Source organism: Corythoichthys intestinalis, chromosome 7 (genome assembly GCF_030265065.1).
Source record: "Corythoichthys intestinalis isolate RoL2023-P3 chromosome 7, ASM3026506v1, whole genome shotgun sequence".
NCBI lineage: Eukaryota > Metazoa > Chordata > Actinopteri > Syngnathiformes > Syngnathidae > Corythoichthys > Corythoichthys intestinalis.
Window position 1 is genome coordinate 43,004,017 of NC_080401.1, and position 27,434 is coordinate 43,031,450.

The following is a 27,434-nucleotide window of genomic DNA, read 5'->3' on the forward strand; positions in this document are numbered from 1 at the left end:
TACTCCGGTGCGACTTACTGTATATGTTTTTTTTCCCCCTTCATTGCGCATTTTTGGGCTGGTGCGACTTATACTCAGGTGTGACATATAGTCCGAATTTTATTTTATTAATATATAAATTTATAAAATGCACATAAAAACAAACTTAAAATAAATAAAAAATAAAATAAACCGATTAAGGGTGTACCCCACCTACTGTCCATAGTTAGCTGGGATTGGCTCCAGCACCCCCATCATCCTTGTATGGATAAACGGCTTGGAGAATGAATGAATGAATGAATGAATAAAATAGAAATACACACTAGTTATGCCCCCCAAGGACACAAGCAAATTTCCTATAAACATATTTTTAAAATAGAATCTAACTCATCCCATTGGCAGCCGATGAGTCAAAATGAGTGAATTTCTTGGAAAGATACAGTACTTCAACAGAGATGCCTTTTAAAACTGTTACCAGTAGATGAAGTGCTGTTTTCATAGAAAACCCCAATGATCCCAACCCTTTGAACGTCACCGTATTTATACATAACATAACATAACAAAAGATTGACGCGTGTTCGCCGTCATGCATCATAATTGAATAAACCATTCGAGTTGTTCTCAAGGACACCACCCTGACACAAATGGCCATAAAATAAGAACGCTAGCCCACTCACAATCATTTGTTTGTTAAGTAACATTTCAAGAAGGACACCTATCTAATAGAGGAGCATGTGACAAAAATAATCTTTAAACTAGTTGGATGTGGGTCAAAGTGAAGCGTGGTGTAAAATGGCTTGCGTGTGTGCAAACCAGGGACAGCGCGTGTGTGCGAGACCCTGTAGACAGCCTTCAGAGAACAGCGATGACAGGAGGAATTAGTGAAGCAACACAAACCGGGGACAACAGTCCCCTCTCTGTCCACCTTCACTGACACACTAGACGCTGCATTGGCTATTTAGGCTACAAAAAGAAGAGAAAAGGCTACAAAGTGCATGAGGAGTCAACAAGCGGACCGTGTGACATATGGGTGGGGGGCAGTGGGACAGAGAAGGGCGCACATCTGGACAGGGATTAGGACAGCTAAAGAGGCTAGAAAAAAGGAGGAGGAGACAGAAGGTTGAGTTTAAGGCTGGTCAAGAGAGGGGGTAGAGGTTTGTGTCATTGGACAATAACTAGAGACTGTTATTTCCAAGGAAATAAATAAGAGTGACTTGAGAAGAAATAACTAAAGAATACAGTATATGAAGAAATAATACTGTGTAGTCCTTACTTGAAAGAATCCCGGGGGCATGGGTCCCCCTGGCATGCCGTCGTTGGGCGGCATGTTGCCCATCACTGGACTGGGGGCGGCGGCCGCACTCTGGAAAAAACACAAAAAGGAGCACATGTTGAGCCATGGAACGCCAAAGTTGGTTATTTACTGGTGTGAGAAGGTTCTTAAAAGTGGTATGAAAATTATCAGAACCTTTTGGAATTTCCCATATTTCTGCATAAAATCGCCATCAAATGTGATCTGATCTTTGTCAAAATCACACAGATGAAAAAAACGGTGTCTACTTTAACTGAAACCACCCAATCATTTTTTGTTTTCACATTTTAATGACTCCTTGACCCACGTGAGGAAAAGTGGCACGGATAATGAATAAATGTATGGATGAATTTTCATTCATGATGAGGATAGCATGCAAACAATGAGGATAGGATGCAAACAATGACAGAAGGGGGGAAAATAAGTAAGTGAACCATCACATTTAATTTTTTGTGGCTCCCCCTTTGGTAGGAATAACTTCAACCAGACGCTTTCTGTAGCTGCAGATCAGTCTGGCACATCGATCAGGACTAATCTTGGCCCATTCTTCGCTACAAAACTGCTGTAGTTCAGTCAGATTCCTGGGATGACTGGCATGAATTATAGCCAAATTAGAAATATTTTATTTAAAAGCGATGCAGAAAAATTAATTCACGCGTTCCTTACATCGAGATTGGATTACTGTAACTCCCTACTTGCAGCTTGTCCTAAAAGTTCTCTAAAAGGTCTTCAGCTAGTCCAAAACGCAGCAGCAAGACTTTTAACAGGAACCAATAGAAGAGAGCACATCACACCTGTGCTCCAGGCCCTTCACTGGCTTCCAGTCGAGTTTAGAATTACATTTAAACTCCTCCTTCTTACATTTAAGATCAATAATGGGTTCGGGCCATCTTATCTCACCGATCCTCTGGTTTCATACCGCCCCAACAGAACACTCCGCTCTCAGAATGCCCTTTCCCTCCTCCCCTCTGGGGAGTGGCTATTTTTCAGCTGCAGCCTCCTGACTGTCCGGACCCCTGGCTAGATGGACGTCCTCGTTGCACCCCTGTCTCATCTGGCTAGATGGACCTCTTCTTGTTCCTTTACTCCACTGCATCTTTACAGACTGTAACTTTGCCTGCTAATTCCCATTAGCAGTCCTGGGGCTTCCTGTCTATCCGTCCTGGGAGTGGATCTCTCCTGACTGTGGTACTCCCCAAGGTTTCTCATTTTCTCCCAAAGACTCTGGAGTTTTTGGAGTTTTTCCTTGCCGACATGGAGGGTCTAACGATGGGGGATACCCAGGATTGAACTTTATTTATTCATCTTTGTTGCTTCATTTGCTGTTTCTGATTGTGTATCATATTGCCTTTGCAAAGCCCTTTGAGACAACCTTGTTGTGATCCAGGGCTATACAAATAAAATAGAATGAATTGATGTCTTTAGTTCATGCCACAGCATCTCTATGGGGTTCAAGTCTGGACTTTGACTTGACCACTCCAGAACGTGTATTTAGTTCTTCTGAAACCATTCTGAAGTTGATTTACTTCTGTGTTTTGGATCATTGTATTTTTGCAGCATCCATCCTCTTTTTAGCTTCAACTGTCTGACAGATGGCCCCAGGTTTTCCTGCAAAACATCCTGATAAACTTCTGAATTCATTCCTCCGTTAATCATTGCAAGTTGTCCAGGTCCTGAGGTAGCAAAACAGCCCCAAATCATGATGCTCCCTCCACCATGCTTCAAGGTGGGGATGAAGTGTTGATGTTGGGGAGCTGTTACATTTTTCCTCCACACATGACGTTGTGTGTTACCCCCCAAACAAGTCAACTTTGGTTTCATCAGTCCACAAAATATTTTGCCAAAACACCTGTGGAGTGTCCAAGTGCCCTTTCCCAGCTTTATACAAATCAACAATCCTTGATCACTTGTCTTCAGCTCTTTTGAACGAGCCATGATGCACATCAGACAATGCTTCTCATCAAGACAATTCGTACCAGGTGTGTGTTTTATAGTGGGCAGGGCAGCTTTAAACCACTTATCAGTGATTGGGCACACACCTGACTGAAATTGTTTGGTAAAAATTGGTTTCAATTGCTCTTTAAGTCTCCTTAGGCAGAGGGTTCACTTACTTTTTCACCTCTTTCTGTCATTGTTTGCATGCTATCCTCATTAAAATATTAAAGCCTATAAATGTTTGGGTGCTTTTAGTTAAAGCAGATACTGTTTTCACATCTGTGTGATTTTGACAAAGATCAAATCACATTTGATGGTGATTTTATTTAGATACTTTTTCATACCACTGTAGTTCAAATTGTTGGAAACCTTTATTTATTTCTTAACTTCACAAACACATTTTCGAGTAACCGTCGACTAAAACTAGACGCAATTTTTGTGAGATTTCTTCGACGAAAACAAGACAAAGACGAACACATGAAATGACTAAAAAACAACTAAGACTAATAAGTATTTTCGTCCAAAAGACTAAGACAAAAATGAAAAGGCTGTAAAAAACAACACTGGAACTTCAAAAGTACCATTGCGCTAACGTAAGTGTAGTCATTTTTGCCTTCATTCGTAGTGGGTCACACTACTCTGTTTGTCTCAATTCTTCAGGCTATTTACTGAGGCACATTCCATCCCATTTTGTCTTCCACAGGTTTGTCTTGGACGCGTCGTGACATCCGAGGAAGGCAATAACAGAATCTGCTTTGGCGGAATGAGTCACTTTGTTTCATGTTCTCTTTGGAAAACGCCCCGATACGTGACACCCTGCTAACCTCGACCTGGCCCTAATAAAACGCTTAATTGTCAGCAGTTCAGAGGAAGGTAGAAAGGGGAATTTTTTTAAAACATACTTGATCTGAAACAGAAGTATAGAAATTATCCGAGGGAAAAACTACGACAAAAGGTGCCTACTCATGCCTCCATAGAGGAATTAAAGGGTCGAGACCTTCAGTATTTGAGATTTACTGCCAGAGTGTGCATGTATGTGCAAGAAGTGTACAAAGCTGCACACACTACGCAGGTGAAGCTGAAGCAGCAGCAGTAACAGCAGCAGCAAAAGGCCCCCGTCTCCTAGTTGCCATGACAACCCCGACCTCAGCTCCTGCACTCCAGTGCCCATTAAAACCCTCAGGCCGTCAATCAACAGCATGGCCGGGCTGGTGGAGGGAGAGCGAGGGAGAACCAGAGGGAAAAAAATGAAAATGAAGAGGGGAAGCAAAAAGAAAAGAGAGATGCAGTCAAACGGAGCTCCGTTGTCCACTGCTCTGTTTTCTTGCCGACGAATTACATACAAGCACACTAAAAACCATTGTAAAAAGCGTCCTAAAGGGACATTAGCGGTTTTTTTAGGGCTGTCAAAATTATCACGTTAACAGGCGTTATTGAATTTTTTTAATTAATCACGTTAAAATATTTGACGCTATTAACGCAGATGCCCCGCTCAGATTTAAATGACAGTACAGTGAAACGCTCACTTGTTGTTTTATGGAGTTTTGCCGCCCTCTGCTGGCGCTTGGGTGCGACTGATTTTATTGGCTTCAGCACCTATGAGCATTGTGTAAGTATTTATTGACATCAACAATGGCGGGCTACTAGTTTATTTTTTTGATTGAAAATTTTACAAATTTTATTAAAATGAAAACATTAAGAGGGGTTTTAATATAAAATTTCTATAACTTGTACTAACATTTTTCTTTTAAGAACTACAAGTCCCTCTATCCATGGATCACTTTAACAGAATGTTAATAATGTTAATGCCATCTTGTTGATTTATTGTTATAATAAACAAATACAGTCCTTATGTACCGCATGTTGAATGTATATATCCATCTTGTGTCTTATCTTTCCATTCCAATAATAATTTACAGAAAAATATGGCATATTTTGTAGATGGTTTGAAATGCGATTAAGTGCGATTAATTAATTTTTAAGCTGTAATTAACTCGATTAAAAATTTTAATCGTTTGACAGCCCTAGTTTTTTTTTTTTTTGAATGATGCAAAAAATTGATAAAATTAACTTACCGATGCAATCTTTGAGTCCCGGAATATTTCTTTTGCTAATTCTGAGAAGTGATCAGCAATAGTTGCGGACAAATTGTGTTCGGCAACAAATTGGCAGAATGAAATCCCCGCTTTCGCCAAGTTTCATTCTGCAGACTTCATCTTTATGACTTTTAAAAAGTAATTAATTAGTTACAAATTATTTCTCCCAAAAAGTAATTGAGTTAGTAACTCAGTTACCTGAAGGTAAGAGTAATTAGTTACTTGGCAAAGTAACTGGTGCTACCTTTCATGTTTTTTTTTTTTTAATGAAAAAACAAAAAAACAAAAAAAACAACCCAAAAAAAAAACAATAGTAACCTTTGCTATGTTTGGAAATCGTTTAATGTTGTGAATTAACTGTTAAAGTTGTTAAAATTGCTACCGTTTTTGCATTAGTTCCCTTCTGTCTACTTTCGACATGTTAGTTTTAAACGGTTTCATCATTTAAAGATAGATTCAAGTCAAGATTTTGCCGATTTAGGAGTATTTTAGACAAAAAGTTACTTAAGTTCGCTAGGAATGTTCACTACAACAGAGCCTTTCTGAGAAGTCTACTGCTTCAAAATGGCGGCTGTTTATTAACGCTGCCGTCCGTCATTTCGCATGTACTTCTATAAGCACTTGATATCTAGGCGTAGATTGTAGGCTATCAGCTACAGTCAGGAAATATTGGAGCCACCTAGCCTAGCATTGCGTCTGTAACAGCGTCACAGCACTCTTCTCTCTAAGTGTCTCTGACTTTTCTCGCGTCATTCAACCAGCGCAGAACCGCATCGTAACGCACATTGTCTCGTTGCCGAAACGGTGACAAAATCCGAACTGAGAAAAAAAAACAATGCACGAAAAACGTAGAGATTTTGAACGTACGGTGTACACATTTAAAAATTAGTGCTCACTTGTACAAATTACGCCGAAACCGTACAACCTGACAGGTATGTTAACGTAACATAGCTATTAAGTGATATCCAGATAACTATAGCATAAAGAACATGCTACAAAGTTGACCAAACCATCAGTGTCACTGCAAAACACCACAATAACATGTGAAATGATATAATAATGTGTTAATAATTTCACACATAAGTCACTCCAGAGTATAAGTCGCACCCCCAACCAAACTATGAAAAAAAACTGCGACTTATAGTCCGAAAAATATAGTAGTTTTTGTATGTATTTCTTTTTTTAACTCGTTTGCCCCCCAAAACGTATAAATATGTTCTATTTTTAAGTGTTTGTTTCCCAAAAATGTATTTATATGTCTTTTACGTTTTTTTTTTTTTTTTCACAAGAGGCATCTCTAAGTTCTGTTGCACCTAAACTGCAATGCACAATGATCAAAACTCATTTTAAAGCAATAAAACTGGCCACTGGAGGGCAGTAGCGCATTTAGTAAGAACTCATCTCGGCCAAGTATGGAAGTGAAAATAAATAAGGAAACGGAAGTTAGAGGGATCTTGTGAAGACGTGTGACAATTTGAGAAAAATGTGGAAAACTATCGGGAAAAAAAGGCAAACGACACTGGAGGAGTGTTTTGAAAAGAAAACGAAACCATCGTCAAAGAAGGATTAAGGATATCTTGATGAGACAGACGTTGACGGCCACAACAGCTTTAGGTTCCACACGCGTTCTGCGGAGCTCACGTTGCGTTACTCCTGAGCCCGCGGTTGAAACCAATGATGAAGATGATGTAAAAAGTGAGACCGATCTTGATCCGGACTCATCAGATTACTGGGAGCCACCTCATTCAACCGGGAGCAGCCGAGAGCCTTCCCCTTTGTTATGTGCGCAAATAGTTGAACAGTTCAATAGTTTAGTTATGTGTAAATTAATTGTTACTTTGCTATCAAAAGCTCTATTTGTCTTGTTGTTTATGTTATTTTGTAGAACGAAAACATTATTCAGATGTTTGGGATGTCACAAAAGCGAAAAATAGCTGTGTTAAAGTAAAAGTTATGTGTGAAATGTATGCTTTTACAAAAAGCTCAATTTCTCTGTTTTTTCATCAGAAATTGGAAAATTGCTCAAACTAAGCTATTGTCTAATGCTGATTTCTAAAGAATGGAAAAAGATATGAACTAACTTTTTTTCTGCTGAAAGAAGAGAGTCTAAGCTTTCTTTTGGTGGGTTCCATGTTTATATAGCAATAGAACAGAATTTTCTGTGGGCCTTGCAAAATCAGTCAAAATCCAGTAAAACGGCCGGGAGCGAAGGGCCTTGCTCCGGTGAAAATGGCTGGGAGTAAATGAGTTAAGAGGAAAACTGACCATCCTTTTAGCGTGAGTTACTGATAAGAAAAAAAGAAAAACAATAACATTTTCATTTCTAGCCCACTTATTTGACAAAAAGTAAACTCGCTGCACTTTTTTTTTTGACGACAGTGACAATTTGTCGAGTTCACACGTTCACACTTTATGTGAATAATTGAGGTCAGAAGAGGAAAGATTTAACATTTTAACAACTCTGACTCATTTAGGGTTAAAAGTGGGAAAACAGACAGTTTTGTCTGCAGTTCATGTTTGATGGTTCTCTTTAACAACAGCGGGGGCCGCTCTCCTTTGGCCCTTTGGTTTATGAAGCTCTTCAGCTGCGTGCCAATGGCTACTTTGCCTGCCAGGCTGGCTGGATGGCCCTCAGACACTGAATGAGTGTCTGTATCTGCACGGGGATCAGAAAGCCGCTTCCAGGGAGTAATGGATCCGCTGTTATCTGCTTCCAAACAAGCAGACGACACGCTACTACGACTACCTGCGTGCCACCGAAACACCGTTCAGCATGTGTCGGCTCTTGGATTGACGTAAGCAATGCTTAAAATTGCTGATTTTCAGCCTTGGTAACCTCACATAGAAAGCTAAGAACTCCTCATCAGCACCGCCATCACCACTGTTCCTTTCCCAGGGACCTTCTGTCACGACACTCCTTCACCTCGTCTTCCCTCAACCACAAGTGGTCCAATAAGTCTGTCAGTCGGGGCGATCCCACCACGATAAGCAGAGGCGGAACTGTGTGATGGTGCAATAGACAAGCCGCAAGAGTAAGAATCGTGATGCAAAAAAGAAAATAGCCATGCTAAGCCCTGGAAACCTTCATTTCTGCCCTGGAGCACATGCACCGAGTACTCCTTTTTTTAAAATACTACCTGGGCTGAGGAAATAATTACACACATACATTCACAAGAGGAGATAAGAGCGGGAATCACGACAAGGCTGCCTGCCAGTAAACTTGATATTGATTAGGGCGGTCGACTGCAGGGAAGGATACACAACACAAGATACATACAATGCAGGTGAGCTATTGTGGCATCCCAGTGGGAGCTGATGGATTTATGCGTTTGGCTCTTACCCATAGAGATGTTCCCTTCTGAAACACGTTCACATAGCGCGTGTCGAAGGTAAGTCAAGTTCAATAGCTTTTAAACAGCGGCAGCGTGACAACTTACAACTTCAGTTAAAATGGCTGTCACATATTGTTGCTAGCTGGGAGAATTATGTGACTTCTCCAGGCCAGTCACACTTGAATGATAGAATGTTGAATCAACTTTTTTAAGCTTTTGATGCAAAAAGCCAATGCAAAGCAGAGAGTTGTTTACGATGTTTAGCGTTGTTTGTTAGCCCAAAGATAAGCAAATTAATCAACTAGCTATGAGATTCTTTGATAAATAACAGAATTTTATTTTTAAGACTTGTATTTTCTACAGTTCTTATCAGTTACCTGATCATCTCAATTGATAATAGCATTTAAAAATTATGTCAGACAATAATGACACTAGTTTTGGTCCAACATGCATCATTTCTTGGGAATTGTTATGTGAGGAGACCATTTCATGGTGCAAAAATTAGATGAACAATAAAACAATTGAAAAATAGTGTGTTATTAACTCATTACATATAACTACTGCATAACCAGAAAGAAATAGTCACTAAGAAAACTAGAAAAGTAATAAAATACAAAAATCTGAGCAAAAGCACAGGAGAATGCATCTTGGGAATTGTCGTTGCATTGGCATGTTCTATGATTGCCTGCCTGTATTTGTAATGCTTTGTCGCCACCCTAGTGGCTCTTTTGTGTAACTACTGTAAACATGATTTAACCGTGAATGATTCCTTTTACAGAGATCCCTCGCTATGTCGCGCTTCAAACTTTGCTTCCACAGGCCATCGTGGATTTTTTTTCAATTAAAGAAAAACAGATGAGCTGTCCCGAGCCAATCGCGTAGTCTCAATCTCCTTCCCTTCCTCCCTCTCCCTGCTCTTTGTTGTTCAGGCAATGCACTGGAGTTGCTTTTTAAAGTTAACAATGATTGATAGACGTCTTCTGTTTGATCTTGCCAGAGATCCCTGGAATCCTCAGCATCAAAGTGCTGCATGCGTCAATCGTCGTTTTACTTGTTAAACAGTTGCTGTGGCAACTCATTGTGTGTAAGTGAGGAGATGGAGTGGAGTTGAGTGGACTTACTCAATGAAGCTTTTAATAAAGACAAGCGTTTATCTACATTATTCTTGTTTAAAAATAATTCGGTGGGACAGGAACATTTGAAGTGCTTAAAAATATTTATTAAAATATACATATGCATAAATTTTTAAAAAAAATATATACTTTGGGGGGAAAAAGTGAAAAAAACATGTCTTATATGTATCTCCAATGCTAAAGCTGAATAAATACATTGAACACAGACAAAAACAAATATATTAGGGCTGTCAAACGATTAAAATTTTTTAATCAAGTTAATTACAGCTTAAAAATTAATTAATCGTAATTAATCGCAATTAATCACAATTCAAACCATCAATAAAATATGCCATATTTTCTGTAAATTATTGTTGGAATGGAAAGATAAGACACAAGATGGATATATACATTTAACATACGGTACATAAGTACTGTATTTCTTTATATAACAATAAATCAACAAGATGGCATTACCATTATTAACATTCTGTTAAAGCGATCCATGGATAGAAAGACTTGTAGTTCTTAAAAGATAAATGTTAGTACAAGTTATAGAAATTTTATATTAAAACCCCTATTCATGTTTTCGTTTTAATAAAATTTGTAAAATTTTAAATAAAAAAAAAAAAACTAGTAGCCCGCCATTGTTGATGTCAATAATTACTTACACAATGCTCATGGGTGCTGAAGCCTATAAAATCAGTCGCACCCAAGCGCCAGCAGAGGGCGACAAAACTCCGAAAATCACAACAAGTACACCTTTGACTGTGCTGTCATTTTAATCTGTTTGAGTGGGGCATTTGTGCGTTAATTGCGTCAAATATTTTAACGGGATTAATTTTAAAAATTAATTACCGCTCATTAACGCGATAATTTTGACAGCCCTAAAATATATATTTTTTGGGGGGGGGGCGCTACTCTGCGGTTTTTCACTTACCATGGCGGGTTGTGGTCGGCATTAACGACGAAAAACAAGGGATCACTGTATTTAATTATTGACATTTTGGCTCATTTCAATTTATATTATTTATATGGGACATTTATTTTCTATTACTTCTTTTGAAGTTCTAGTTGTTTTAACAGAATGTTTATTTTATTTTGGAAAACCTGGAAGTTGTTACATTTATCATTAGTCATCATTAGTATCGGTTTGATTTCGGTATAGGATTATTGGAGTTGGACAATATCGGGATATCGGTTAAAAAGTCATTATCGGACAACTCTAATATTTCTTCTACATTGAGTCAAGCTGTTAACTTCAACTAGGACTGGCAATCAACAGCTTTCGTCCACGCACACACCACACAAACCTTCACGCACGCAAAGTCCTTTATTAGCATCGTCGCTAGTTAATGACCACAGGTTGCCGATGGCCTGCTGTTCACCCGCGTGACCCTTTCTAACACAGGTCCCCCCTGCTGGCACTGCTCTTTAATTACACACACAAACACACGCACCGATGTGATCCCAACATACACCCCCACTCGCTCGGCCCGTGCCCTTTCACGCCCTCATTAGGCACTCAGTGTCACAGAGCGCAAATCGGGACGAGCGCGCGCTATGAGTAGAACATACATATGCAGCTTGGTGCCTAATTGAAGATAATTAATGATGCTAATTAGGGAATGCTTGGAGGCGAGTGGCAAAGTTGGAGCGATGAAAGGTGTGCAGGGAGGGAGGGAACTTAGGGAAGTCATCCATTCAAACAAGTTATGAAAAGCACAAAGTTGGACTGCCCCAGTGATGATTCTTTTGTTATTTGTTGACTTTTGAAGTGTTCGGCCTGGCTGTAGTCTGTGGGGTAATTTTCCTTGAGTTGTGAAAGGAGATTATAAATCAATTTAATCTGGTTGCAATATTACCGCAAATACAATTTATAGTGGATATAAAAAGTCTACACGCTTATAGTTTAACTCATTGCTTACAATTGACAACAAAAGACATTCCATTCATTTAAACTCCGTGTGAGGACTGGCTCATCTTTCCGTGCCATTGACGGGACTACACATCTAATCCATTTGGACTTGGAGGGGTGAATGGGTTAAATTCAAAGTTCCTGTGTCATAAATAATGACTGCAGTTCTTACCTAAAACCTGTACAACTCAATATATTAGAAAAAAAAACCCTCAACTATGGCTACACCGAACGTGTCGGCAGTGACATGTTTACGAATATCATCTTTGCAGCCTCGTCACGCTGTAATTACGTCACCCATGTGCTGCTGGTTGGTCTCATTCAAAAGTGCGGAAGTTGAGGTCCACGCCCGTTTTTACTTGAAGTCAATCGACCATGTAAAACGGGAGATAATGTCATTTGACTTTTATAGTTTTGTCACCCTCATAAATAAACATTAAAACGTTGCATGGACAATGTGTTTATTTCCATATTTCCATTATTTCTTGTCCTTTTTCAAAACCGAGAGCACCACGAAAAACTACATATCCCAGGAGCCATTGTGAGGTCACGAAGGACCGACGTAATGTGAACATTTTGGATAAATTGCCAAGCTAGGCGCCACCTAAGGAGAGGGAAGCGAGGTAGCGAGCGACAGACGGTTGGATTGACCGAGCGAATTTAAAACGTGCGAGATGATTCGAATACTTATTTTAGCGCATGCTAATGTATTATTTCATCAATTCGAGGAACAGATAGGACAGATTGATCGTTGTTTTCTTCGGATGAGTCGGGGAGTTAGAGTGACAGACTGACAGTAGTGTGCAAACGGCGGAAGAGTGGGCTGTGTGAGGTAGTGCTATTGGATGCGTTGTTGACGTGAGTGTGGCGGCGCTCTGAAAATAGAGCAAGGCTCTATTTTGGGCCCCTCTTCTCGGCGCAAATTCATTCAAACTTGCCGTTCCGTCCAAGACGGCCGTCCACTGCTCGCTTTTGCCGAAACGTCTGATTTCAAAATACTGTAATGCTCTGAATGCGGGAAGAAAGGGAGGACTCAGTATTTGCTTACCCAATTTATTGTGGCAACAATAATAAAGAAAAACAATAACAAAATAACAACGGGCTGCCGTGACTTTCGACCACAATCTCTCGCTGTCTCGCCTGTTCTCCCATTCTTCCTACTTGTTTCCCTTGCATCACAGCTCCCCAGTACGATCGTCTCTTAAGGGGGCCGCGCTTAGTTATGGATACAATACACAATGAATTAGTGCTGCAACGATTAATCGATTAACTCGAGTATTTGATTAGAAAAAAAAGATTCGAACTAAATTTTGCTGCTTCGAGTATTCGTTTAGTTAAAGTGGCGTTGTAATGGTTTGTTTTGAAAGTGTTTGCATTAAGTTTTACTGATTTGGGTGGCTACACTGCCCTCTAGTCTACTTCATTTCACGTGGCTGAATCCAGCTGCTCCCTGTTAAGACCAACATAAGCTAAGTTTTTGTTTGAGCTAGTTTTTTTAATGCATTCGTAATTTAGTTTATAGGTATATTTGGCCGTTTTTTTTTTTTTTTGGGGGGGGGGGGGAATACGTGTCTGGACCATTTGTTAAGAGCATTGTAAAAAAAAAAACAAAAACAAAACAAAAAAAAAAGTTACCATATTATAGCATTTAAGCTAGTGGACTTATCCTTATCCGATTACTCGATTATTCGAACTACTTCATCGATTAATCAACTACTGAAATAATCGATAGCTGCAGCCCTACAATGAATAGGTTGCCACTGAACCATTCACACTAGGCTGACGCTAGTTTGAAACAGCATTTAAAAAACAAAAAATAAAAACAAAAAACATCTAATTTCCAAGGCTTTTATTTTGGTGTGGTGGTGCACCACAATCTTTTTATGTAGGGGAAACCCTGTACATATAAAACGCTAATGACCGTACCTACTGTTTCTGTTGAATTACCAAATATAAAACTATTCATTGTCATTTGGTGATGGGTGCAATACCTAACCTCACAATGAAATATCCTCCAAACCCTTTACATGTTAAATTTAGATATATTTTCACTATTTTACTCTGTTGGTCTACTGTACATAACCTATTTTGACCATAGTATGTGTAAAGGCCAAAAACCCCTATGACCATGCCTGCTGTTTCGGTTGAATTATCAAATATAAAACTATTCAGTCTCATTTTTTTCTGTTGACTGTTTATCCTAACAAGTTGAATAAATATTATCAAGCTTCAAAACAGTTCGTTGAGCATGTTTGGTTGTCAATGGGACATCAATATTACAAATTTTGCCAAAAAGACTTGAAATTTTTTTGTCTTTTTAGGTAAAAAATGTCGATTATGATTGGTCAGTGAAGAAAACAGCAAAAAAAGGACCCAACCTTTGAAATATAAAGGCAACATAAAAAACTAGGGCTGTCAAAATTATCGCGTCAACAGGCGTTAATTAATTTTTTAAATTAATCACGTTAAAATATTTGACGCAATTAACACAGATGCCCCGCTCAGACAGATTTAAATGACGGTACAGTGAAACGCTCACTTGTTACTTGTGTTTTATGGAGTTTTGCCGCCCTCTGCTGGCGCTTGGGTGCGACTGATTTTATAGGCTTCAGCACCCATGAGCATTGTGTAAGTAATTATTGACATCAACAATGGCGGGCTACTAGTTTGTTTTTTGATTGAAAATTTTACTAATTTTATTAAAACGAAAACATTAAGAGGGGTTTAATATAAAATTTCTATAACTTGTACTAACATTTTTTTTTTTTTTTTTTTTAAGAACTACAAGTTTTTCTATCCATGGATCGCTTTAACAGAATGTTAATAATGTTAATGCCATCTTGTTGATTTATTGTCATAATAAACAAATACAGTCCTTATGTACCGTATGTTGAATGTATATATCCATTTTGTGTCTTTCCATTCCAACAATAATTTACAGAAAAATATGGCATATTTTATAGATGGTTTGAATTGCGATTAATTGCGATTAATTACGATTAATTAATTTTTAAGCTGTAATTAACTCGATTAAACATTTTCATTGTTTGACAGCCCTATCAAAAACATGCAATTTCGGACAAAATAGGCTCGGGTGTTAAAAGGGCTAAACTGTGTGATGCAGAAATAACCACATTCCAAATAAAACTTCATGTTAAAACAATCAGTCATCGCACACCAGCCATCATGTAAAGCAAGAGACAATACATTGTATAAATGACATTCGTGTGAAATATGGTTGCACACACGTAAATTGCAAAGCACGCATTTCTTAGGCCTCTGATAATGGGAAAAATAATGTTTTAACAAAAATATGACACACTGTGCTAAAACGTGACGTCAGTCCAGCCTCACAGCACGTAAATGCTAATACATTCGAAAGTGTGCCTAAAAAACTAGACACTCTTTATAATTTCTGTTCAATCTGTCTTCTCCGTTCTCCGTCTGAGACTCAGACAAAACCCGCTTCACTTACTGCGTCCAATAAAGCTTGCTTTGGGTAAGAGGTAAAATCTTGCAGGTTCTCTGCGTGAAAGCGACTACAGTTCTCTTGTTCCTCTTCCCTTAGGACTACTAGGCATAAATCCTCAGGGGTGAAAAACAACCCGGGGGTGCCTTTAAATCAAAGAGCAAGCGCACATTTCATCAGGCGCGCTTTCACCTCGACGTCTACTAATCATAAATATGCAGGCGGGGGGGTTGACATTAGAATACAAGCGTGGCTACACTATGCTCCGCAAAAATGAAAATCATCAAACTCTGCTGTTGCATGCTTCCATGTTGTGTGTACTTGTTTAAGAAAAACCCTCCAAAATTCCACAGGCCAACTGTTGCTTTCTGAGGCGAGCTGAATTCTCTGGGAAGTGGAGAAGAGTGCAAACTAAGGCAGCAGACGACAAGAGTTGGCGCCACAAAAGGTATGGAGATTGACAGCTAAAACACCAGGAATGTATTTAGTGTCTGAGCCTCATGATAAATAACACCTACACACAAGAGCAAATGTTTTTGAGACTGCCACACATGCACGTACATAGCTGGTGGGAAAATACTGTGTATGCACACAGACCCTTCACATTATGACATTTAGCCAGCAATACAGAATGACATTTAATGTTGATTTGGTGAGCGACACATTTCTATGTTGTTTTCCCTCCATCCTTATTCGGGGTTGGAGATGAGGAGAGAAAATGGAGTGGAATGGATTGTAATTAAAAGCAATAAATGTGTAAATATTGTGATGTTTCTGAGGTATACGTTAATGATTTAAATACAATGTGTCCCTTAAAGGGACTTGTAGGCTATAATAAGCCACAATTGTTCTCTTTTACTAAAATACATTATTAGAAACACGTATATTATTGCTGTTGATTTTAAAATCTATAATGTTTAGTACATGTTTTGACCTAGGGAGCGCAATGTATGCTGGGGGTGATGACATGGTTGGGCTGGACTGGGTGAATAGGTGTGCGCGCTAGCAAGCGAAGCTAGTATGACGATTGGCATGATTTTGTCACATTCTGCTGCTGGTCAGATTGTTTTGTTATAGAGCTGTGGGATGACTTCCCAACATCGTACATGCATCCAATTCGAGCTCATTAGCAGTGTCTTTAAAATGATCCTAGGCGGCTTGCCGAGATATTACTTGCTGCCATTTGACAGTTTGTATTCTTGATTCCTTCGATGCTTGCCTTGGTTTTTTACGCGGCTAGACGTCCAACACATGCGCACATTGGTTAAAAATAGTGCTGCAACGATTAATCAATTAACCCGAGTATTCGATTAGAAAAAAGTATTCGAATTCAATGTTGTTGCTTTGAGTATTCGTTTAATTAAAGTGGCGTTGTAAGTGTTTATTTTGAAAGTGTTTGCATTTAGTTTTATTGATTAGGGTGGATACACTGCCCTCTGGTCTGCCTCTGTTCACATGGATGAATCCAACTGCTCCCTGTTAAGACCAACGTAAGCTAAGTTTTTGTTTGAGCTCATGTTTTTTAATGCATTCATAATTTAGTTTATAGGTATATTTAGCCGTTTTTTTTTTGTAGGAATATGTGTCTGAATCATTTGTTAAGAGCATTGAAAAAAAAAAAAAAAAAAAAAAAAAAACCTAGCATTTTATGGCATTTAAGCTAGCGGACGTTTTCTATGTAAGTTAGCCAATTGTTCTTTTGTTGTACGTAGATAGTCATTTAAAAAAAAAAATTATACCGTTTGAGGCTCAACTCAAGTATTTTAATTTTTCATGTTCCTTATCCGATTACTCGTTTATTCGAACTAACTAGTCCATCGATTAATCGACTACGAAAATATTCGATAGCTGCAGCCCTAGTTAAAAGCGGTGAGTACTTATTATTTGTGTTTTATTACCTTTTCATTGCCTCAAAATACTTTTTGCATGTGTTTCCCTCTCATACTTTTAAGCATTGTGCTTTCTTGAGGTAGTTTTAAAGCAGATTGTTGATATGTTGACCACATTAGTCAAATGCAGTTAATAACGGCGTTAGAATGTAACAGCATTACTAACGGCGTTATTTTTTTCAGTAGTGAGTAATCTAACTAATTACTTTTCTCATCTTGGCAACGCCGTTACCGTTACTGTGGCTGGAAAGGCGTGCGTTACTATGCGTTGCTATATTGGTTGAATGACGCGATAAAAGTCTGAGGGAGACGGACTCACCGAGACGACAGAGCAGAGGAGGAGATGGGGGGAGGCAAAAAAGTTGTGACGCCGAGCAAACGCGATGCTAGGTGGCTCCAATAACACCGGACTGTAGCCCATAGGCTACAAACTACGCCTACATGATATGGTAGATATGGTAGACATGGTACATATCACATATATATAGAACTAGATGCGAAATGACAGACACGGGGGCATTAGCAAGATGTACAGTATAGGAACTAGATGCGTTAGTAAACAGCCGCCATCTTAAAGCAGTAGACTTCTGAGGAAGGCTCTGTTGTAAAGAACCTTCCTAGCGAACCTAATAAACTTTAATACTCCTTAATGGGCAAAATCTTGACTTGGATCTATCTTTAAATGATGAAACAGTTTTAAAACTTCCACATGTCAAAAGTAGACAGAAGGGAACTAATGCAATAATGGGAGCAATTTTAACAACTTTTAACAGTTGATTCAGGGTAAAGGGTAAATTAGGGTAAAGAATTGAGCTAGGGTCAATTGTCCCAAAAACCTTTTACACTTCACATAGTGTGACCAAAGTTTTTTTTGTGTTTTTTTTTGGAGAAAAAAAAAAAAAAAAAAAACGTGAAAATTATCACCAGTTACTTTGCCAAGTAACTAATTACTCTTACATTCAGGGAACTGAGTTACTAACGTAATTACTTTTTGGGAGAAGTAATTTGTAACTATAGTTAATTACTTTTTAAGTAAGATTAACAACACTTGTCACGTAGCGTATTTAAAACACCCTCATCTGATATTACTACGTATTAAGTATTTTCTTAAGGCCTCTTTAGTATGTTCTGCCTGAATGCATGAAATTCGCCGGTGTTGCACATTTTGCACCATTTCATCCTACTTTCGTCTTGTCTCATCCAGTCTTTCCTGTTCATTTTGCTTTGCTGCTCGTTTTGTGAAATATCGACAGTGCTGTTTTGCTTATTAATGTTCCTCTCGGGTTCAAATTGAAAGAGCTGAACAGATGACATGAATATGTCACTAGTTACACTCTGGAAGCCCGGCAGCGTAGTCCAGTGACGTCACCGCCCTGCTAATTTTACAAATTGAATAAAAACCAAAACATCCACAGGAGTATTAATATCAAATTATGTCAACTCGTACTAACGTTTATCTTTTAAGAACTACAAGTCTTTCTATCCGTGGTTCCTTTCAAGAATAGATTCACTTTGGAGAGTGTTGCTACAGATGCCGTAAATTGTAGTTGAGTACGCATTGGAGGATTGTGACGGCCAAAAAAGTTTCTCAAACTGGCAGTAGGGGACAGAAAAACTTCTAGCCAGGCAGCGATTTTGCGAAGCTGCTCCAATATCAATCGACAAACCATGGGCAATTGAATGATATGCTTCCAAAAACTGCAAAGCATAGGCTGTCAAATACTGATGGCCTCATTTTACACTTGTATGACGGTTAACAACGTTCAAACATTACTAGGAAAACTTGCCTGCACATGAAATAAAAACTCAATGATTGGCATATCCTTGACCCCGGAACAAATGATTTCCATTTACACTGTATTTTTCTAAGAAAAGCAAACAGTGGCCAACAGAATCTTTGCATTTAGAGTGTCATCCAACCTACAGACGAACATTTCCTCACTTGCTACTGAAACGTGTTGCAGCTCCAACTTTTTGCCAAGATTTAATAACATAACACTTCATCAGCCAGACCTCCTACGGGACTATTAAAAATGAAAAGAGTTTCTGGCAGCCTTGTTAACAAAATCTACCTCCTTATTCTCTGGCATTTTTTCCCTATATTTCTCTGCTGCTATGCTTGTTCACTCTTTATTCTATCTTGTCAAAGGAGGCAAAAGGTACACTATGATGAGAAAGCTGTGTACAGTTACGCTCTGGCTGCGAATATATTTTGTGAAGCCTACATCAATATGGTGAACATTGCAGTCAGACGAATTTGAAACATTAGCATATATTATCCAACATAAATATAGCAAAAACCTCCGGATGTTCCGACACAATTCTGACCCGTCCAGTGTGGGCGCACATCTAACGTTTAGCGGGCGACAAGACACAGGCGAGACATTTAAAACCATCTCACGCCAGTCTGATCCACTCAACCCGTTTCTATTTTAGCGTACGTCTGAGTATGTGTGTGTTAATGTGTGTGTGGAGCCAGGCAGGAAGAGGCATTCCCAAAGGAGCAGTCCTCTTGAGCACCAGACATTGGGGGGTTGGGCGTTGAGACACACACGCACACACAGACACACAACTAATTTCCATTTCATATCCCTGAGGCAACGGTGTGTAGACCACCTCAACCTCCAAAGGCCACACCAACAGCTTGGGATTGAAACGTTTGGATAAATGGAGAGATTTGCTTGTTCGTCTGAGACGAGAAACATTTTATTGTGCGTCACGTTGCGTCATTCCCCTCATTTAGTCAATTTACATGTGACGTCGAGGTTTAGCCAGCAACACGTACACACAATATTACCCTGAGCTGACAATATGAGCAGCTCTTCACTTTAGCTTCCGCACTGGGCTCGATGAGAATGATAACCACTAGGGGTGTAACGGTACACAAAAATCTCGGTTCGGTACGTACCTCGGTTTTGAGGTCACGGTTCGATTCATTTTCGGTACAGTACGAAAACAAAATGCAAAATATAAATGTGCTAGTTGTTTATTACACACTTTTGTCGGTCCTTGGGCCCATCTTATTTACGCTGTATATTAGGGTTGTTCCGATCATGTTTTTTTGCTCCCGATCCGATCCCGATCGTTTTAGTTTGAGTATCTGCCCATCCCGATATTTCCCGATCCGATTGCTTTTTTTTTGCTCCCGATTCAATTCCAATCATTCCCGATAATTTTTCCCGATCATATACATTTTGGCAATGCATTAAGAAAAAAATGAATAAAACTCGGACGAATATATACATTCAACATACAGTACATTAGTACTGTATTTGTTTATTATGACAATAAATCCTCAAGATGGCATTTACATTATTAACATTCTTTCTGTGAGAGGGATCCACGGATAGAAAGACTTGTGACTTTGTGTATTGTAACTAAATATTGCCATCTAGTGTATCTGTTGAGCTTTCAGTAAATGATACTGCAGGCATGCCCCAATGCATGATGGGAAGTGAAACCATTATGGGAAGTAAACCAATGACTGTGCGTCAGGCTACCAATGGATATATCTTCTCTACTTTGGGAAATAACTTGAGGTGTTAAGACAAAGATCTATTGCTACCTTACTTCCCTACATTGCTTCCCATGATATTTCTGGGGAGAGGGATTGCAAGGTATTAGCCAATTGAAGAAAGGCTTCAAAGGCTGCCAAAGTTCACTCTACTCATTTTGCACTGCCTTTATTCTCTCTATAAAGACACAACGGCGTCATTACATATTGAGCGCGACAATGAGTGAGAGGATTGTGCAGCGTATTTGTTAATAACATTAACGTGACACATTATATAATAAATGAATTGCCGCCATTACTGGGATATTTTTGCTAACCCTATGTTAAGTCTAAACTAATGACACTGGATGAGTGTCAAATATTATGTCTGTTACATTAAATACAATAAGAAAACGATTTAATTAAAAAAATATATGTGTTAAAAAAAAGGCATGGCCGATATTTTTTTGCCGATTCCGATACTTTGAAAATGACGTGATCGGACCCGATCGATCGGCATCCCGATCAGGACATCTTTAGTCATAATCATTTGTTTCGGATGTACTGTATATGCTTCCTCTAGGTCAGGGGTCCCCAACCTTTTTTGCACCACGGACAGGTGTTATTTGGGTCTTTTTTTCACGGACTGGTGTTCTGACAAATTTTGCAACCCATCAAAAATTTCAACGATGCGGTTCTGCGCATGCGCGTAACGTTAAACATCGCCGCAAAATGCGCAAATGCAGCGATTCGAAAGTAAACACTACAAACTTTCTTGAAAGAAAGGAATATTACCTTACGTTTGATCATGAATGGACTTGTAGAAAAGTTCTCCTCAGATACATCCTGCCATGTAAGCTGCACACAACAACTTCACACCGCTCTCACCATTACCGACTTCGCATTGTCGTTAAACATTAATTAAGAAGCCCGCTTCACAAGATACGATGTTGGAAATTGTAGCAAGGTTTTCAATGCACCTGTAGCGATGTCAGGATATTCCAGAATGACTTTAATCCAGAACCTCGGTAGAGTTGTTGTCTCAAATGTACGTTTAATAAGGTCGCCGCCATTTGCGATCTCTACAAGTTGATCTTCCTGTTGCACAGACATGCTGGAATCACTCGGTTTATTCACAAACGGGTCACGAATCCACTCCTTCGCAATTCGTGGGTCTTCGAGGTTGTAGGCTCGTCAGGTGCCCATTTCGCTGTAAAAATATCTCCAAAGACGTCTGTTTTCCAGTCATCTTCGCTCGTGTGGGGGCTAATTATTTCCGGGAACAAATGTGCTGCGCCCGCGGCCTAGCAATACGTTATTATCCAGGACAAGCGCACATAGATGTATTATATACACAAACAAGTTGTACTGCTAGCAGTCCAATCAATGGAGTTCTATGACGACATTCTAATCTATCCCGTAGTATTATATCCAGAGTAGACAGGGATATTGGTGTGTTAAGCAGGGGCACAGGGTTAATTCAGCCATAATGCAGTGGTGATTAAATTATTATTTCTGTGCGGCCTGGTAGCAAATGCGCCACGGACCGGAACCGGTCCGCGGCCCGGCAGATGGGGACCCCTGCTCTAGGTAATATCATCAGAAAACATAGCATTAACTTTCATTGTTACGCTGACGACACACAACTGTATTTATCAATTAAACCTGAGCAGATCAGGCAAGTTGACAAACTAAGCACCTGCGTCCGAGATATAATTACCTGCATGAGCACTAACTATCTTCTACTTAACCCTGAAAAGACAGAAGTCTTTATAATAGGCCCGAAAAGTGTCAGAGACTCTTTAGCTGCCCAGATAGTCACTCTGGACAATGTAAGTGTAGCCTCCAGCACCACAGTTAAAAACCTAGGAGTTCTATTCGACCTTGACTTATTGTTTAAAGCTCACATTAAACAAACCTGCAGAACGGCCTTCTTTCACCTGCGCAACTTAGCCAAAATTAGAAATATTTGATCTAAAAACGATGCAGAAAAATTAATTCACGCGTTCGTTACATCAAGATTGGATTACTGTAACTCCCTACTTGCAGCTTGTCCTAAAAGTTCTCTAAAGGTCTTCAGATAGTCCAAAACGCAGCAGCAAGACTTTTAACAGGAACCAATAGAAGAGAGCACATCACCCCTGTGCTCCAGGCCCTTCACTGGCTTCCAGTCGAGTTTAGAAATAAATTTAAAATCCTCCTTCTTACATTTAAGACCATTAATGGGTTGGGGACATCTTATCTCACCAATGCTCTGGTCCCATACCGCCCCAACAGAACACTCCGCTCTCAGAATGCAGGTTTACTGGTAGTTCCCAGGGTTTCTAAAAGCACTGTCGGAGATAGAGCCTTTAGCCACCAAGCCCCTGTTTTATGGAATCAGCTTCCAGCTAATATTAAAGAAGCCGAGACAGTCTGCACATTTAAGATTAGATTAAAACCGTTCCTATTCGACAAAGCTTATGGTCAGGCTAGTTGAAGTCGGAGTAGACTCACAGTTTAGTCTAAGCTGCACTAGAAGCTATAATGCTGGGGGAAGTACAGCCACTGAGTTCTATCTCCTTTTTCTCACTCTACCTACCACTTGTCTTACTTTATTTCTATTTTCCAATGTTAATATCTAGTTGTCTAGTCTCTTCATCACTAGTCACCCGGTGTCCCCTTTCCCCCCTCCCCTCTGGGGAGGGGCTATTTTTCAGCTGCCGCCTCCTGACTGTCCGGACCCCTGGCTGGATGGATGTCCTCGTTGCTACCCCCGTCTCATCTGGCTAGATGGACCTCTTCTTGTTCCTTTACGCCACTGCATCTTTACGGACTGTAACTTCGCCTGCTAATTCCCATTAGCAGTCCTGGTGCTACCTGTCTATCCGTCCTGGGAGTGGATCTCTCCTGACTGTGGTACTCCCCAAGGTTTCTCATTTTCTCCCACAGACTCTGGAGTTTTTGGAGTTTTTCCTTGCCGACATGGAGGGTCTAAGGATGGGGGATGCCCAGGACTTGAACTTTATTTATTCATCTTTGTTGCTTCATTTGCTGTTTCTGATTGTGTATCATATTGCCTCTGCAAAGCCCTTTGAGACAACCTTGTTGTGATTTAGGGCTATACAAATAAAATTGAATTGAATTGAATTTTGTGCTTTCAACAATAGGAACATTAGCCTATACAAAGCTAGAATTCTGCTCAAAAAGTAGCGGGTATAGCAGGTATTTAAAGATAATAATCCAACATCAATTTGCCTTTCAGACCCCGCGTATTGGTCAGCTTTCTTTCTGAAAAAAAAGATGAAAAAAGAAGTCCTGTGTTAAAGAGAAAAGCAATCCCAATCAATTTTTTTCTTAAGAGCAGTTTTCAAAAAGCTTTATTGGTGGGTTTTCTCAAGTTAAAGCGCCACACAGAAATGAATACATTTAATTGTGTAAGCGGGATCTGTGTATTATTCTTATTATTTAATTACAGTTGTTTTAGCTCATTTCAATTGATTTGATTTAAATGGGCTATTATTTATTTTATTATGTGTTTATATTTGACAAATGTGATGTAGTATTCATTTATATTGTATATTTTATGTTGTATAACTTTAGTTCCTATGTGAACATTAGTTCCTGTTTTGTTGTGGTAGGAGGGTTTTGTATTGAACACAAGATTGGTAAACTCCTGTACGAGCAATGCACTTGAGTGCATTACTTTTTGAATGCCCCTCGTACAAGTAAAATTTGGGGGGAAAAAATGCGCGTTATATTTGGGAAATTACGGTAGTTAGATATGTGATGAAAACAACCATTGCTTTCAACACAAACTGGTTTTGGATAATAACTTTACATTCCTTGACCTGATAGTGACATTGCGCCTCTGTAGACCACAACAACAACAGAACTGACAGCTTGACTCACACCCCCTTTTCCTGCATCGCTACCTTACACACAGGACGAGTAAAAAAGTGGAATGAAAGCTGTCTTAGTGGTCTTAGATGGGTAGTTTGAAAGGAGCTTTTTGATACACATCATTACCAGTTGAGAGCAACTTAAGCGACTCATAAATAGATGTTTCTGGTACTAAATCTGTCCAATAACAGTCATTTGTGGTGTGTTTTTATGAAATACTGTAAAAGTGTTTTTACTGCGCTTGGGTAAAGATTTGACAGTTATCATCGCTTTAATCGATGAATTGATCGTTAATTTTCCCCATAGTCCAGTAGTGGTAAACTCAAAAGAGCTTAAAGAGAAACAAAGAAAAATAAATGAAAATTTAGGCTTATCCACATTAGATACACCTATACAAATTAAGTGCAATATTTGATCAGAGAAGTTGTTATTCCGAGTAACAGAGCCATCTCTCTATGTCAAGTTCAGCCTTATTGGCCGTCCCGCTCCCTAGGAAAGTCAGGTTCTAGTCGACCAAACAACACCTCAGCCTGTCTGCTGCCAGACAGGGAGGAGGAGGGGGAGGAAAGGGAGACAGAAAAGCACATTCCCAAGACAATGGCTGGTCTGTGGGACTCGCTGAAACTGTGAGGGCCCCCGGGGGCACGTGGCCCGCTGAAGGCTCGAAACGTTGAAGAAAAACGAAAGTAGCAAGAGTAAAGGAGGGAGCAGATTCGCTGAACAGATAAGGGCAAAATTTGCTCGTGTTTAAGAACAATATCACAACAACAAAACACAAAAACCATCACCTCTATGCAAGGTTTAAAGTAGGGCTGTCGAACGATTGAAATTTTTAATCGAGTTCATCACAGCTTAAAAACGAATTAATCGTAATTAATTGCAATTCAAACCTTCTCTAAAATATGCCAATTTTTTCTCAAAATTATTGTTGGAATGGAAAGATAAGACACAAGATGAATATATACATTCAACATACTGTACATAAGTACTATATTTGTTTATTTTAACAATAAATCCACAAGAGGGCATTAACATTATTAACATTCTTTCTGTTAAAGGGATCCACGGATAAAAAGCCTTGTAGTTCTTAAAAGATAAATGTTAGTACAAGTTATAGTATTTTTATATTAAAACCCTTCTTAATGTTTTCGTTTTAATAAAATTTGTAAAATTTTCAATCAAAAAATAAACTAGTAGCTCACCATTGTTGACGTCGCCGAGTAGTGATGTCACACGGGCTCCCTGCCGTTCATCCACAGTGTCTTTAACTACGTAAGGTAGTGATTGAAATACACCACAAGGTGTCAATGTCGAGTTTTAAATTACTTAGAAATCAAGCCAATGCGTGTTTTGACCCTCGACTGATGCTGTTTACTGGTCCATCCACATTATTTGAGTGCTGGCTTCACAACGTACGAGACCTCTGATAGTTTGTGTAATGTGACTAAATATTGCCATCCAGTGTATTTGTTGAGCTAAACGAAATGTTTGAATAGAGTTTGACCAAAGTCTGAGTAAGTTTTATGTGTATTTTGCAAAGCTATTTTGATTGGGAATGCCAGTTCTCTTTGCACTGAGCGCTTTTCTTTTTGTGAACATTTTTTTTTTGAGAGATAGGAATATTATTTTTGTTGTGCTTTCACTTAATGATACTTATGTTATACACTCACCGGCCACTTTATTAGGTACACCATGCTATTAACGGGTTGGACCCCTCCTTTTGCCTTCAGAACTTCCTCAATTCTTCGTGGCATAGATTCAACAAGGTGCTTGAAGTTTGGTCCATATTGACATGATGGCATCACACAGTTGGTGCAGATTTGTCGGCTGCACATCCATGATGCGAATCTCTCGTTCCAACACATCCCAAAGATGCTCTATTGGATTGAGATCTGGTGACTGGGGAGGCCATTTGAGTACAGTGAACTCATTGTCATGTTCAAGAAACCAGTCTGAGATGATTCCAGCTTTATGACATGGCGCATTATCCTGCTGAAAGTAGCCATCGGAAGTTGGGTACATTGTGGTCATAAAGGGATGGACATGGTCAGCAACAATACTCAGATAGGCTGTGGCGTTCCAACGATGCTCAATTGGTACCAAGGGGCACAAAGAGGGCCAAGAAAATATTCCCCACACCATTACACCACCACCACCAGCCTGAACCGTTGATACAAGGCAGGATGGATCCATGTTTTCATGTTGTTGACGCCAAATTCTGACCCTACCATCCGAATGTCGCAGCAGAAATCGAGACTCATCAGACCAGGCAAGGTTTTTCCAATCTTCTATTGTCCAATTTTGATGAGCTTGTGCAAATTGTAGCCTCAGCTTCCTGTTCTTAGCTGAAAGGAGTGGCACCCGGCGTGGTCTTCTGATGCTGTAGCCCATCTGCCTCAAAATTCGACGTACTGTGCGTTCAGAGATGCTCTTCTGCCTACCTTGGTTGTAACGGGTGGTTATTTGAGCCACTGTTGCCTTTCTACCAGCTCGAACCAGTCTGGCCATTCTCCTCTGACCTCTGGCATCAACAAGGCATTTCCGCCCACAGAACTACTGCTCATTGGATATTTTTTTCTTTTTCGGACCATTCTCTGTAAACTCTAGAGATGGTTGTGCGTGAAAATCCCAGGAGATCAGCAGTTTCTGAAATACTCAGACCAGCCTTTCTGGCACCAACAACCATGCCACGTTCAAAGTCACTCAAATCACCTTTCTTCCCCATACTGATGCTCGGTTTGAACTGCAGGAGATTGTCTTAAACCATGTCTACATGCCTAAATGCACTGAGTTGCCGCCATGTGATTGGCTGATTAGAAATTAAGTGTTAACGAGCAGTTGGACAGGTGTACCTAATAAAGTGGCCGGTGAGTGTATATGATACTATATATACACACAATATATATATTTATAGTAGCGACTTATCTGTTCCCCCTAAATGCATGATGGGAAGTTGGGCAACCTGACTGAGAGTGGTGGTTGCCAATGTTGTCACCTGTGTGTTGTGTTCAATGAAT

The 27,434-nt window shown here is 39.5% G+C and overlaps 1 protein-coding gene across 2 annotated transcripts in view; it reads right to left on the reverse strand.

The window, feature by feature from the left end:
• ssbp4 (single stranded DNA binding protein 4) overlaps positions 1 to 27,434 on the reverse strand; it is a 258,011-nt gene that overhangs the window by 69,825 nt on the left and 160,752 nt on the right. For both annotated transcript variants that reach the window (XM_057841125.1, XM_057841126.1), the window contains exon 5: positions 1,253 to 1,342. In XM_057841125.1, the coding sequence (XP_057697108.1) occupies positions 1,253 to 1,342 (90 nt within the window). The remainder of the gene's footprint in view (positions 1 to 1,252; positions 1,343 to 27,434) is intronic.